This window comes from Aulostomus chinensis, chromosome 9 (assembly GCF_037954235.1).
Source record: "Aulostomus chinensis isolate RoL2024-O1b breed Wild chromosome 9, RoL_Achi_v1.0, whole genome shotgun sequence".
In the NCBI taxonomy this organism is placed as follows: Eukaryota; Metazoa; Chordata; class Actinopteri; order Syngnathiformes; family Aulostomidae; genus Aulostomus; species Aulostomus chinensis.
This window is the reverse complement of record NC_141328.1, coordinates 4877699-4892584: the sequence shown is the minus strand read 5'-3', so window position 1 is coordinate 4892584 and position 14886 is coordinate 4877699. Positions and strand designations below refer to the sequence as shown.

The 14886-nt window shown below is 42.7% G+C and overlaps 1 protein-coding gene across 2 annotated transcripts in view; it reads left to right on the top strand.

Annotated features, from left to right (window-relative positions):
- The window catches only part of plxna2 (plexin A2), a 195209-nt gene that overhangs the window by 164494 nt on the left and 15829 nt on the right, over nt 1-14886 (top strand). For both annotated transcript variants that reach the window (XM_086213282.1, XM_086213283.1), the window contains exons 23-26: nt 6185-6251; nt 6494-6640; nt 8578-8737; nt 10086-10189. In XM_086213282.1, the coding sequence (XP_086069408.1) occupies nt 6185-6251; nt 6494-6640; nt 8578-8737; nt 10086-10189 (478 nt within the window). The remainder of the gene's footprint in view (nt 1-6184; nt 6252-6493; nt 6641-8577; nt 8738-10085; nt 10190-14886) is intronic.

Sequence of the window (14886 nt, the reverse complement as noted above, 5' to 3'; positions counted from 1 at the left end):
AAACAGCAATCGCTGCCTGCTTTGTGTCGTTTACGACCATGGAGGTGTGGACAGCAGTGAGGCGGAAGCTGTTTATTGCAGTAATAACAAAACCACAGTCCAGTGCTAAAGTAGACAAAGACATTGGTCCTGTTGTGCATTTAGTTGTTAAAAGCGTACAAACCTCACTCATAGCTTCTATGTACATCCAGTTTGAGTCGTGCACAATTATGCGTGCAACCGTACAACACGCTTGTTGATGTATGTCGGTATTTCTTCATGCCTTGTGTTTCCACCTGTTCCTTATCAGTTAATCTAATTGAATTTGTCTTTGTCAGCTTTACTCCCAACTAATCAGCTCCCGCTTTGCCCTCTTGCCTCATCAACGGCTCCATCAGTTTTGTCGTTTTTTATTTCCATTTCTTCTCTCTGTTTTTGTTGGATCATCTGTCATCAGTCTCGCCAGTTTGTCTGCTCAGTTAACCTTGTCGGTTTGGTTTGATCAGCTCTGATTGTGCTGTTTCAGCTTTACTTAGTTAATATAATGCAAAGTCCAGAATTTTAGGTATAAAATGTTCCTGGATGCTGGTTATTGAATTTGTGTTCACCTGCCTTAGCGATGGGCCTCATACGTGAAATGTTCTTATTCACCCATTTGTTCTGACCCACTATCGAACTATTTAAACCCTCAATTTAGTCTTACAGACAGGACAGAAAATCTAATGAGTATTTGTAAATCCTTGTTCCGGGCATCTCTTGTAGCTCTCTTGAGACGAGCAGTCGCTCAGACTTTCTAAGACATTAATGTTACAAGAGCTACACAATAGATGTCAGGAAGGAGGAAGGATGAAGAGAGAACTGATTTGTGTGCAGGAACATCCTAAATAAATATATATTTTTTTTTTTTTAAACGAATTAAAAAAAGAAGATCAAAGTGATTGATAGATGAGCTATCTTTTTTAATCTGTAAAGAAAATAAAAGAACATATCCATTCAGCTAATTCAATATAATAGAATAAATAGATAATAAGAGAGATTCTGAACACCCCCTGCTGATAACTGTCTAACCACTGCGGGCAGCACATTAAAGATGCCGCATGTAAACCCTGATTAACATGAATGCTGCGTCGCCGCCTGCCTCTCTTGTCTTCCTCCAACACTTAGTTTTTAGTATTCCTCTCACACCTTTTCTCACATGGCTGATTATCTCCTGATAGTATTTTTTTTTTTTTTTTTTACATTTGAGTGTTTAATTGCTGATGCACTATCTATACTTTGTTGGGAATGATAGATTAATTTCTATCAGTCTACACTCACTACACTCTTAGCTTAATAGAGTCATAACTATAGATATGTCTATAATAATTTTCAGATTTCTGATAAAAAAAAGCAATAAAGAATGTGTCTCTTCCTGCCTAGTTTGCAGGGCTGCAGGTAGATTGAATAAAACAACCCCCCCCCATCACAAGCCTGCTGAGATTCAGAGGATATATTTTCTGACAGTATATTTGACTTTGTAGCCCTTAATATGCTTACAGTAGTTCATAAATATGCATCTAAATGTTGCACTTCATTAAATTTCCATTCATTTGAATTTCTGTTCATGTCCTAAAAGAATGCTGGAGTGGTTCATCAATAGAATGAGAATGAATGCACATGAAACACTTCTCAGCACAATAAACGGGATGGGAATCGAATGGTTGTCACTGAGATGAGGAAGCAGAGAATAGCTTAATAGTCACTGAAGATTCAACACGTGCAGCAGCCACTGGTTCCATTAATGGTGGGCTGCGTGTGTTTTACCATAGGTGGGCTTCTTTCACTACTTTAGCCTCTAAGCTCAAGATAATCGGGTCAATTTGGGGGACAATTTGCCACTACCAACAATGGCAAAGGTGTTCCCAGGCTCATTATCTGTCCAAATGGACCTCTAGTTAGTTTGAGTGTTAACAGGCGTAATGATAGTGTTTCAGTATGGATAGCACAGTATGGATAGCGTAACTAAGCTGAAGGGACGCTTGCCCTTCCAGTCCAAAGTGCTGCTCCTGTTGTTTCAATACTAAAGAAAGTGCACAGAGGTACCATAAGGCTTGCTAATATGTAATTTATCATTTCTTGAAATATATCTTTCAACTGCCTTGGATTTAAAGAGGGGAGTGTAATCTGACCTCTTGTATTCATCACTGACACAATTAATTTTTGCTCAGACGTTTCCTGCCAGCATGGCGGTGCAAACAAAATAAGTCACGCAACGCCGAGCTCTATAGGAGCCCCCTAATCTTGAATCTTTACTATAAATATGTTTGGTATTTATGACTAAGAACCCTGCAGTGTAGAAGGAACAGCGACGGTACTGTACATCGAACAGAGCAAATGAGAGCGAGCTGACTGAAAAGCATCACCAACCAGATGTTTTGTACATTAGCTTGTAGCACTGGTTACATCACAGTCATTCCATCTCGTCAGCCATGACATTTTTTTCCTGTAACATTTAATCCCACAAATTACTGTCATTCTCTGGAATCGTGTCTTGATTTTATCATCTGTTACGATTAAATGTTTAAAGAAAAAAAAAAAAAAACAACCTTTGAAATCTGTCATTATGCCTGTGGTCTCCAAAGTTTTTCATATCAGGATTTCAAAATCCACTAGCACCCACCATCTATTATATCCAGCAAAAGCAACTGATAACATGCACTTTGTCATGTACATCATGTATTTGTACTGAAAAGATCTCCATTTAAGTTCTTTGAATCAGGTTTGAAGGGTGCATTCATGCACAATATCTCCTCCAGAAATGTTGCTCTCAATGATATTTAAAGATCAGAAATTCAGAAAAAAATTCATTTTTGTCTCGATAGGGAAATATTTGATTCCGGGGCACTTACATTCTCCTGAAAGCTTTTAAGCTTTCTCACTCTCAAGTGGATCTGATGTCTCATGGTGGTTGAATAGCATTTTGCACTCATTTTTACTGTGCACGCTGTCCTTCTAGTGCTCGTTCAAACCCTTCCTAATAGACTCCTCTTGTCTGCTATCATCTCTCTGCCTGTCCATTATTACTGCAACTCCTCTGACATGTGATGACCCACAGCCCAACATGCAGAAATAGTCAGCTACTTCCTCCTCCTCCTCCTCCTCCACATCCCAAGTTTTTCCACAGTTTCTTTTTTCTTTTACTTGTCTTTAAAGGGTTATTTTAATGGAAGCAGAAAACGTTGCTTCTATCACCCTGAGACTCTTCAATCTCATATTCTTTTTCTCCTCAGCGTTTTTGTAATGAGATTTCCGCCCATGCAGAGCAATGGAGTACAGCGTTATTAAGGGGGCGAGCTTTGTGTTTGGCATTAGTCTCATTGAAAGGCATTTCACTGCCTGCTAATATAACCCCCCCCCCACACACACACACACACACACACACACACACACCCCACCCCCTCCACCTTTGCTGCCATTAAGAGAACAGTGATTGGAGGATGCTAGACCCCTCTTTAACACTGTGTGGGATAATGAAATCCAGTTGTTCATTAATGAAACTCAATTAATAGAATGAAGGAAGTTGAGACAGATGACGAAGGGGACAAGAAGGAAAAGGAGAAGGTGAAGAACAAAGTGTGTCTCGCCCCCAACATTCAAAAGGAGAGATATTAGGGAGTCAGCACAGCCCCCGCACAAAAGGCTTTATTTGACTTCCTTCTTTGGGACTTGCTGAGCTTATTAAAATGCTTAATAGGGTCCATTAACTTCTAACACATTCAAGTCTCATACAAGCAGGGAGGGGCACATGGTAAGCACGAGGAGGGGGATGAATGGGAGGGGGCCAAAAGGGGTGAATTCTTGTAGAAGAAGGAGGGCAATTACAGAGGGATTTGTGGGATTTTCTAAAAAAGAATCCACAATATATTTAGGTTTATTCAGTGTGAAAAGACAGCCTGCAGCACTCGTAGTGCGTCTGTATTATGTTTTTAAAATTGAGATTTTGTTTTGTGTGTGCCATTCTGACAAACAGAGAGGTGAAGGAAACAAAGGAATTCACAAAGACCAGAGATCTTGTGTGTGCAACAATAAAGAGAATGCACACACATGCGCGTTACTACGTAAGCTCCTTCCCGGACATCAAATAAACCGTCACCCAGCTTCATCCTCTCAACAACCTGCCAATAGACGGCCAGCGGGCTCGTCTGCAGAGAAATAGCCTCCGGGTTCGAGAGACAAGCATTATAACTCAGCTCAGATGTCATTCAAAATAGAACCTCTGCTCGTCTGCCCTGCAGCTGAGGGAAAGTTGTGTATGTGTAAAAGTGATAAAAAGCGAAGAAATTACTCAGTTTAATGATGACACTTTCGTTTGTGTCCCTGACTGAATAGTTGGCTGTTATTAGCTCTCCTGGCTCAGACAATCTTGGACTTTGGTCCCAAACTGAAGCGTATAGCTCTCAAACACGACTTAACGCAATTATCGCCGTAATAGTCATAATCTCCCTTTAGGTCCATTCAGAGTCTGAATAGGTATAATCATCCCTTGCACTATTTTGCTCTGAGGAGATGGAAGCTTTTTAGCTTGTCTTTAATACCTGGCTGCTTCGATTCCTGCTAATCCCCAGTTCAGCATATTACACTCTAAGGCCCCTCCATCATATCCACCAGTGTAATCACAGTCATTTCCCGCTACATTAGAAAGACTATTTTTTTCAGTTTATTGCCATTTAAATTGGCAACGCCTGTGTACACACTGATGGGGGGAGGGATCATTAGTGGCCAAGCAACAATCACGAGCTTTCCTGCAAACAGTGTAGTGTAGTCCACTTGTGTGAGGGTGGTGGAGCTATAGGAGGGGCGAGACCTGAACAGGGCCTTATTGAATGCATTTTTGTAGAAGAGAAGGTTCAAATATATGGGAACTTGTTATCAGTGGTAAAAGAAATCCACATTTCCTGTAGTAAAAATCAAAAATACCCTGATAAAATAATACACAAAAAAAAAAAAACATCATGGAGAATTCTACTGAAGCAAAAGTCGGAAAGTATTTGATATTGACTTTACTTTAAGAATCAAAAAGTAGCACACCTTCAACATGGTGTATGTGTATTCCTGTGCTTGGGAGCATTCAATTTTCTACCCATTGACCTCTGAAGGTCATGTTAGAGTGGTGGGTGTTCGGCTTTTGCAGCTCTGATTATGTCCCCCTGAAGTTTTCAGGCTTCAAATATTGAAGCAGTACTGGAAGTCGTAGCCAAGTTTTCAACGTAAAGTGTTACTCCTCAAAGAAACTGTTGGGTTCAGGCAAATTTTGTGGAGTAAAATTATAAAGCCCTCTAAAATGTAAATACTCTACTCAAATAAAGGTAAATTCTACTGAAGTACAGTACTTGAGTGAAACTACTTTCCCCGACTGGTTGTTATTCCCCTCAGCCATCCATCTACATGAGCTGCAGTGTTTCATCTTTCCCGCTCATGTTACATTCCCACCCGGTTGTGTTTTGTATTTTGTTTGTGAAGTATGACTTTTTGTTTTTGTAGTGCTGCTAATTAGGCGGGGTGGGGGTGGGGGCTATGTGGGATCGAGCGGCGTTTGTCTGGCATTCAGAAAAATTAGCAGGAATCATAAAAGAGGTATACACACTGTCTGCCTATGCGTGCTCCCGGTAGAAATAGACATGAGGTCAGTGCACACTTGTGTGTTTTCATGGCCAATCAAGCCCAGCAGCCAGCTGTAGCTCCCTGTGTGATTGACTGGGAAGGGAGACGAGGCAGGGGAGGATGAGGAGGGGAAATGAGAGGAGAGGAGATCGTTTTGGCTGTGATCAGGCGTTACCTGGCTGTGACAGCACTCGTCTCTCTCAACAGCTGAGGCTTGTCACAGCTGCTGATGTCCCGCTGTGTTCAACCACATGTGAATAGGCACACACACCATCACGCACACCCAAACACCCACTGTTTTCAACATGTGCATGCACACAAACCGAGCACACACAAATGGCCTCTCAGCTCTGCTCTGTTCTTTTCATTCACTGTGACCACAGAGTTGCAGGAAGTGCACAAGCAAAACCAACAGTAAGAAGCACCCAGCCAGGAGCCGACACGAGGCTTGAAGGACTGGGACATGATCACATGAATTATGGATTATTTCTATTATCGAAAACGTGCCTGATATTAAGAGAAATAATTGACTTCTATTTTGTTTTTCTTCCCGTTCTCATTCCAGAACTGAGTCAGTTGCTGAGAAGATGCTGACAAACTGGTTCGCCTTCCTCCTTCACAGATTCCTTAAGGTTAGCACACTTGTAACAACACATCGTGTGTGTGTGTGTTTGTTTTTTTGTTTTTTTAAAAACAGTCCATCTTGCAGATTTTATTTGGCTAGTATCTAAATTTAAAGTGTGATCCCACATTATCTGATGTGCACAATACAGCGTGAGAACTTGCAGGTGTTTTTACTCAAGCGAGCTTGAGTGTTTATCATGTGATATTCTCTCACACTTGTGTGTATGTCTGTTTTTGTGTGTGTTCACAGGAGTGTGCCGGGGAGCCTCTGTTCATGCTATACTGCGCCATCAAGCAGCAGATGGAGAAGGGGCCTATAGACGCCATCACTGGAGAGGCCCGCTACTCCCTGAGTGAGGACAAGCTCATCCGCCAGCAGATTGAGTACAAAACACTGGTACGCCCTCCCTCCTTGAGGCACATGAGGAATGAGCTCCACCCACCGGGTTTGCAGGAAATTCAGTTGCTCGTCACAAAGTCGTGATTTTAACATATATTTATATTTTTTTAATCTTTATTTCAAAAATGTCATTTGCATTACTAGAGCTTATCATTAAGTGTCTCAGAAAGATGTTTCTCGTTCCTTCTCGACTTTTTTTTTTTTTGGCCTTTGGTTATTTAAAGTGGTGGTTGACATTAATGCAAATTTCAGCATTTACATCCATTTAGATGTGCAGGAATTAGCCATAAAGCTTCATCTAGAATATCATACAATACTGAGATCATGAGAATAGTCACCATAAAATAATATAAACTGTATATTAAACCAGAAAAATGTGCGATCCCGAGGTGTGGACCTGCCCCTGCCGGCTTGGATCGCTCAGGACTCTGGACACTGACACTGGTGACACCAGAATTCAGAAAAACACTTATTTTTAGCAAGAAGCTATTGAAAACACTCTACTAATTACAGTAAAACTGTCCAAAATGCCCAAACGCATCGTCCAGTATAAGTCCCCTTTTTTCAGATGTAGATACTTAATAATAATCCACCAACACTTTTGATTTGACCTAAAAACAACAAAAATCTATAACAATTCCAGTCCAGCGCTTCCATAAGTGAGTGTGACAGGAATTGTTGTAGTTTGTAAGTCAAAGTTTATTCAATTATGGTCCTTTGAGGACAGAATCAATAGATCGATGAAGCAGGATATGTTTACGGGCTGCGTGCCTTTTTATTATTCACTATCACAATGGGCTGTCTGTCTCTCAGTCATAGCCGCCCCTCTGCAGCTCCACCCTCTTGTGCAATTATGCTCCCCTCTTGCACTTTTTGCAACCAACCTTCAAAACCATGAACCATTACACTGGTTCCCTCCATTCCTTACACCATCTGTGCTCCGCATTCATTATTTATTACAATAATCAGATATGGTCTTCATTACTAACAACCTAATTGCGTATTTTTCTTATTTCCAATAATCAGATTTTTGTTAATAGGCTCTAGTAAACACAGATTTTGCATAATTTGCCTAATACAAGCTGTCTTGCGGCTCTTGTAAGTCTCGTAAATCCCATTTGTTTATGCCTGCTTTTCAGAGGCTTTTAATTTCCCCACAAAAACTGACAGCCACAAACTGCCTGATCTTAGTAAATCCAGCAGAATGCATAACCTCTGTTTACGTCTCCTCCGATTAGCGACACAATCCTTTAATGCATAACGCGCATATGTGAGAGATACACTGCAAACACGGTTCTAAGAAGCTGTGTCTATTTGATGAACACGGCACATCTTTGGGGCAGGATGTGTCACATCTGTGCATGAAAAAAAAATAGCTGCAAACCCCTTCAATAGATCTGGCCCATATTGTGCAGAAATCAAACTTTTTTTACGATGACAGGGCTGCGTCTTCTGTGTTGAGCTGCTTCCTTCCTGTGTGGGAGGGAAATTAACTAATGATCCCACAGGCTCCTGTGTTGGTCCAACATCAGGGTAGGTGGCTGCGGAGATTGGAATACACCAAATGGCTCCTCTATACACACAGACATACACACATAAACACAGTGCACTCACACAACCAGCGTGTGACATGACAATGCTCTGATTGCTCCGACTGGGAATTTGGCTCATTACGTGCTAATACCCCGGCAGAGCTGGAAATTGGTGTCCCGCCGAAGGTGTGAAATTAGATTTTTGGATGCCAGCAAGAGCGGAAATGGTTTCTCAAAGCTCCTGCCATGCTCCAAGGAGGCTCTAATGAGCTCAAAGCCTCAAGCTGGATCCAAGTTCGGGCAATAAAAGGACACCTCTAGCCTCTTCCTGTGCTCCCTCATTTTTCTTCTGTGATTTTTCTCTCTTGTTCACTCCTATTCTCCCCCATCTGCACAATCCAGATCCTGAACTGTGTGAATCCAGACAATGAAAACAGCCCAGAGATCCCAGTCAAGGTGCTGAATTGTGACACCATCACCCAAGTGAAGGAGAAGATATTGGATGCCGTTTACAAGAACATGCCCTACTCTCAGCGGCCACGTGCTGTGGACATGGACCTTGGTATGCCACCAACACCTCTCTTGCATGTACTCTCACAAACACAATCCAGGCCATCACAGATGCAGTTGGCAGGTGTAAGGTGCTTCACACCCATGGATTAATGTATCAGTGAGAGAAAACCCAGCCATGTGTACAGATTATCAGTGCATTAGTGTGATAAAAGCCGTGTTCTAGCAGCCCAGCCAGCCAGCCAGCCAGCCAGCATGCTGCTGCTGGGCCTTCTATCAAACTGACTGACAGTGTGTGGCGCGCCTCTCCATATGGCTGCTTTTTTCGGTAGTGCCAATAAGACAGTAGATTGAGGGGGAACATATCTACGTTTGTATGTGTTTCTGCATCTATGACGAGGATTTCTGGACGATCCAGGTAGGAGCTGACAGACGGCTCACCAGCTCCATGCCAGGCTCCACTCCCACGCGGTCTGCCACTTCCATCCTCGTCTGTCCAAACCATTACCCTGTCCGTCTCATTTTACCTTCACCTAGGAGGGGAGAATAAAAGCTTCCTTTCGCTTGCTGTAACTAAGCATGTAATGCATCACTCCCAATGTCTTCTGTGTCTCCGTGTATGTTTTTGCTCCTCTTTTTAGTGCAGAGTGTAAATTAAACAATTTTAGAGGGTGTTGTGCCAGGCAGGGATATCATGCAGTTACTTGGCAAAGGCGCAAAGTAATAAAACCCAGGCAACAGAGGAGAAAATCAATGATCACTCGTAGTATGAGAGTCTCAGTGACTGTCCATGTCCCCGTCAACACCCTTATTATCATTTTGTTACCCCACGACGAGACGCAGTCATAAGTGCCACCAGCACTGCATATATCCTCCCCCTCTTTCCCCCTACTTGGCTTTTTTATTATTCTTCTTCTGAAAGGAGGTTATTTTCTCATCCTGTCTTGTCTTCTCTACCTCTCCTCTTTCTGACCCTGACGGGCTGACTGCTGTGTATGCTAATGGACCAAATTTTCCACTACACAAGTACCAATTATCCAGTGCGGCCTGTCTGCATATACATCTTGAAATTGTTCATGTGTAATGTTTAATTACAATGCGTGCCAATCCAAGTCTGTGAGAGGAGTAGACCCCTACTTGAATAACTGTTAGTGATATCTGCTCATTTGGGTAATATAGATAGCTCACTTCTATCAGCTGAGAGAGAAATGAGGTTGCAAAGGAAAGTGTTTTTAAGAAGTCATGGTTATTATAGTACAGTTCACGGCTTCACTGTGAGGTACACTTTCCGCTGAAACGAAGACAGTGAAATTATGACAAATTACACTTTTTTTGTGAATTTCCACAATGTAGTTTGCAAAAGCCGTTGTGTGTTATACAGTGTGTGTTTGTGTCCTCAGAGTGGCGCCAGGGGCGAATGGCTCGTGTGGTGTTGCAGGATGAAGACATCACCACCAAGATAGAAAATGACTGGAAGAGACTCAACACTCTCATGCACTACCAGGTAAACACACACAGCTTTAGTAGAGGGTTTTCCCTCATTAACTCTCCACCTTTACAGGGTTTTTTTTTGGGGGGGGGGGGGGGGTTTGGCAAGGGAAGGAGCTCCTTAAGTTCTGCTGTAATCCAAGTGAGTCCCAGAATCGACAATTGCTGTACAGGTGGAGAGAGCGATGAACTCCCAGCATCTCAGCTGACACTTCGCTCTCCTCCCTGGAGAGATGAAGCTGCTCCAATCAGGAGGACAGTGTCTCTCCCTCGCTCTCTCTCCATCTCTTTCTCTCTCTGCCCCATTGACTTCTACACCGTCAACAATTAGACCCGCTGTGGCTGCCTGCTTGTGTCTCCATTCACACCCAACAGTTTACACACCCGTGGCCTCACCGGCTTATCTGCTATTGCGGTTTTGCTGTTGTCCCTGAAACATCACCATTAGGGGGAGAATTATGATGTTGTCGCAGCAACACAGTGATATCAGATTGTGCTGATCTCGCTTGTTGACCCTTTTTTAAAAGTACTACTTGTAGCTGATCTTTAAAAGATAGTGCTTCATATTTTACACCCAGAATCAATAGGGGGCAGCATATTTTCAGAAAGACGTGGTGAAATTCCGAACCTACCCCAGATATCCAACAGAATACCACCAGGATAACATGGTTTTTAGGCCAAAGCAGAAGTTAGCATCACCGTGACTTGCCTTGGGATTTTTACACGATATTTTAGATTCTCTAAAATAATTTATGTGACAAGTGCTTGGTCAGAAGTGAAGGCCATTTTTAAGATTTTTGAAGCATAAATTTAATAGAAGAGATACAAGGCTAACCTTACAAACAAACTACACCACTCGACTACACACTTATTCTTTCAGTGGGATGGCATTTGATATCCGTTGCCTTCTTCTGTAGTGTTTAGCCACTTGTTTTCAAGGCACTTAAAGCTTTGAAATCTATCGCATCTTGTGATACTCCATTTTATGACGGAGAGCAAAACTTATCTTAAGCTTGTGTGAACCACAGACCTTATTTCTAAGTATTTAACAAAAAAAAAACCATTCTATAAAAATCCCACTGATTTCAGACGAGGGAGCTGGATGTTTCCGGGTGTTGTGACTCATTCTTGCACCTCTTGGAGTGTAGCCATAGATCCTGAATGCTTCAGTGTTGCCTATTCAAGAACAAAGTGGTATTGTGAGACAATAATAGACCATAGCTGGCTTGGTGAGGATAAAATTATTCCCGACAAATGGCAACTTTTGTGCCAATAAATGTGAAGTTGAGGAAAACTGTGAGCAAGAGGAGTTCTACATTTAAGGCCAATTTATTCTTTTCTAAATGAAAAGGGAATTCAAGGGGGAGTGAAAGAAAGCCAGAAAGAGATGATACAGAGGAACAACATGTAGAAATATAGAAAGAGGCAAGCCAGAGTGAGGAGGCAGCCATCTCTGCAGGCCATGAATCTTCTGCAGCACATGGTCAGCCAGCTCTCATTTGTCAACCACGGAGGACCATCTGCTTAAAGACTGCATGAGGTTCGACTTTGGGTTACCTAGTAATGAACAAAGGCTGAGGCTGAGATGGAGCTGTGGCTAGCAGGAGTTGGACACAGACACCGTGGAGCCAGGAGGTGCATCTAGAAGCAGGAAGGATAGAAAGTAGCAGCGGCTTTAACATGAAGGATTGATTTCGGCCTATGTCGTTGTTGAAGTATTGCTTCTTGGCTATCAAGATTACATTTGGTGGAATCTTTTTTTGCTGTTGGCCAGCTGACCTTTAGTCCCAGGTTTTGAGGCTCTTTACTGTTTCTCACCAAGCATCAGTGCAGTCGACATGTACCACATCCACTGGTGTTGTTGAGTGAAGTGTTGTTCTGACTTTGTGCTCTCTTTGGAATCAAAGCTCAAAAACTGAGGATGCAAGGATCCCATGTTTTATTCACATTTGGTCTGCATAAAGATCCCGGTATTTTCCTTGTTCTGTTTGATAACTTGGACCATGCCATAATATATGATTCCATTATTCTGTCTGCTCGTATTTCAGTCAAAATTCAGCAAAAGTTGCCATTTTAGGGCTCATATACCCTGATCCCCCACTTAGCTTTCTCAAGTTTACAACTTTTATTTTTCCTACTCCATCTCATTGGCCAGCTGCCACTGGTATAAAGTCTTGCATCATTCTGGGGGGGTGGGCCTGAACTCTTGGCCCACCGCAGCAAGCATATGAAGGAGTCATTAGATGATGGGGCAGATCATGGTGTCCTTCATGCAGGACTTGGCACAGGACAGCCTTGGTCTCCTTAGTCTGCCCTCACTTGTCACCTCACTTTTTCTGTCATCACCTCCATTGTCTTTCAGTTTTCTGGTATACTTTTTTCTCATTTACATTTTCACTTTTTTTTAACCTGCGCACTGAACCAGCACCCGTTTTCCTTCTCATCTTCCAACTGTCCCCTCCTCCGTGAGCACACCCTCCTGTGGTTTGCTTTTTTTAATCCTTCACAAGATGGCGCAGTTTATATGTTTGCTTCCACTCCAGAAGTGCTCTTGGGTTGTTGTTTTGTACTTCAACACACATGTGGCCACTTAGCTCGCTCAATACCAGATCTTACACCTGCTCTTGATCATGGGATCTAAGGGTCCCGGTGCTTAATGTAAGACCCCCCACACAGGAGAACATCAGAGAAGATGCTGGTGGGCTGCAGGGCAATACAGAGAAGAGAGGAAGGGGAGGTGGTGAGATAGAGAGGCTGAGGTAGGAAAAAAAAAACAACATCGTCACTTGCACTACTAGAAATGGCCCCTGTCAGTGGTCTTGTCACATGCCATCAGATTGACAGCTGCAACAGCACATCTGGCTGCCAGTCCTAACAAGGAAGCATAGCTCATTAGGTCCCGGAGAGGGGACAGAAAAAAATCAGAAAGAGGTAAGAAGGAAATATTTAAAAGGGGTCTGAGCTTTGCAGAATGAGACTGAGCATCGCCCAGAGTCTTTACTAATTCTCCCATAGCAGAGACACAGGGACCAGACAGAGGCATTAAAATTCATAGGAATCACAGCATCCCAAGAAACCCCATTGGCTATTTACCCTGCCTGATGGGAAATAATGGTTTACATAACCTGGATATGGAAATGTACACCTTCCCAGCTCCCTGCTACCACAAACTTAAAAAAATAAATGCACATTTGAAATGAGTTCAGAAACTTGATTCAACACCGTGGCTTCCCACCCCTCTCTCTCACTCTCTCTCACGCTCCCCTTTGTCTTCTCTTTCTCTCTCTCTCTCTATTACTTTATTTTCTACTATCTCTCTTGTAGAGATAAAGATAGAAGCACATTTAAATATGCACACATGCTTATATACAAACTGGATGTGAGATAAAGGATTTAGGAGATTGTGGAGTTTTTAGCCGAGTGTTGATTTGGATCTTCCTTTTGTTGATTAATCTCCATCCCTGTCAAAGCAAAGCATTTCATCACACAGTCTCTCCTCTTCATCTCCCCCGTCGTCTTAGAACGTGTTAGTTTTAAACTGCTGGGTAGCATCCTGGCAGCATACTAGGATAGCATTCAATCAAACATCTTCCAGACTTTGGAGAGAGGGCAGCATCAACAATCATCATGAGCTGAGGTTTTCAGACAGCCGGGGTTATTAATGATAACCCAAATTACAAAAACACAGCCTCTCTGTATTCACCGGGTCACAGTGTGAGTAATTGCATTGATGTTGTTTGACAAATTGCTGATTTATTACAGGTGGGCTGATGCTTTGCCACCATATTAATATTAGTTTGCCACATCCATTTGTGGGGACACATGGGCAGTGTGTGTTTTGTCTGGAATATTATTCCTAATGCACATTTAAGTGACAGTTAAGGACAGATTGCCTGCTGTTTCACTTTGGCAACATCAATATGAAAAGTAATGTCAGTTTGGAAAGTTCCATCCCGTGCTCGGTGACCTCTGTCTGCCCTCGTCTCTGCGGTGCAGGAACAGGGAGAACAGAGCATACCAGAAGAGCCTGCCAGCCAGATCCTTTTACCCACCTTGCAGACATCACTTTGGGCTATTTTCACCAACCCCAGACAAAATGGATACGACACAGATATCTGTTTATTAATACAATACTACGGGTGACTTTTCTCACTCGCCCCATTTGTACACATCCTGGAGCGCTGGTAATATGAAGGTATATGTATGTATAGTTTTCATCCAAAAATGTTTTCCACATGAGTCACACGCCAGCTCTAACAGCAGCAACTGTACTATTTATAATTTTAGACAAATTCCATTCATTAAAATTAACTGGAATTCCATCTAAAAAGAGTTGCAGATAATCGGTCAACTCTCTCAAAAGACACTTTTTGGCACCAAAGAGACATCTGGTTCGCTTATGCACAGATGACTGCATGGTCAGAGTGTGGAGGCGCGATAAGCATCATGGAGTCCAGGAGAGATGGACACTAAGGGGAAACAGGTTGGGACCAAGGCTGCGGGTGTGTGGGGAGGCCTGAGAAAAGAAAGATAAAGGCTGACCACACTCAGCTGTCTGCTCTGCTCTGTCTAATGGAAGGTGTTATCACAGGCGGGCCCCACAGCCCTTATCACACCTGCCCACTATCAGCCCCACACTGGATTATCCCTGAAGGGTGAATCTGCACGCCTTCAATCATTTGCTCTATCACAAGGACCCATCTCTGCTTTAGC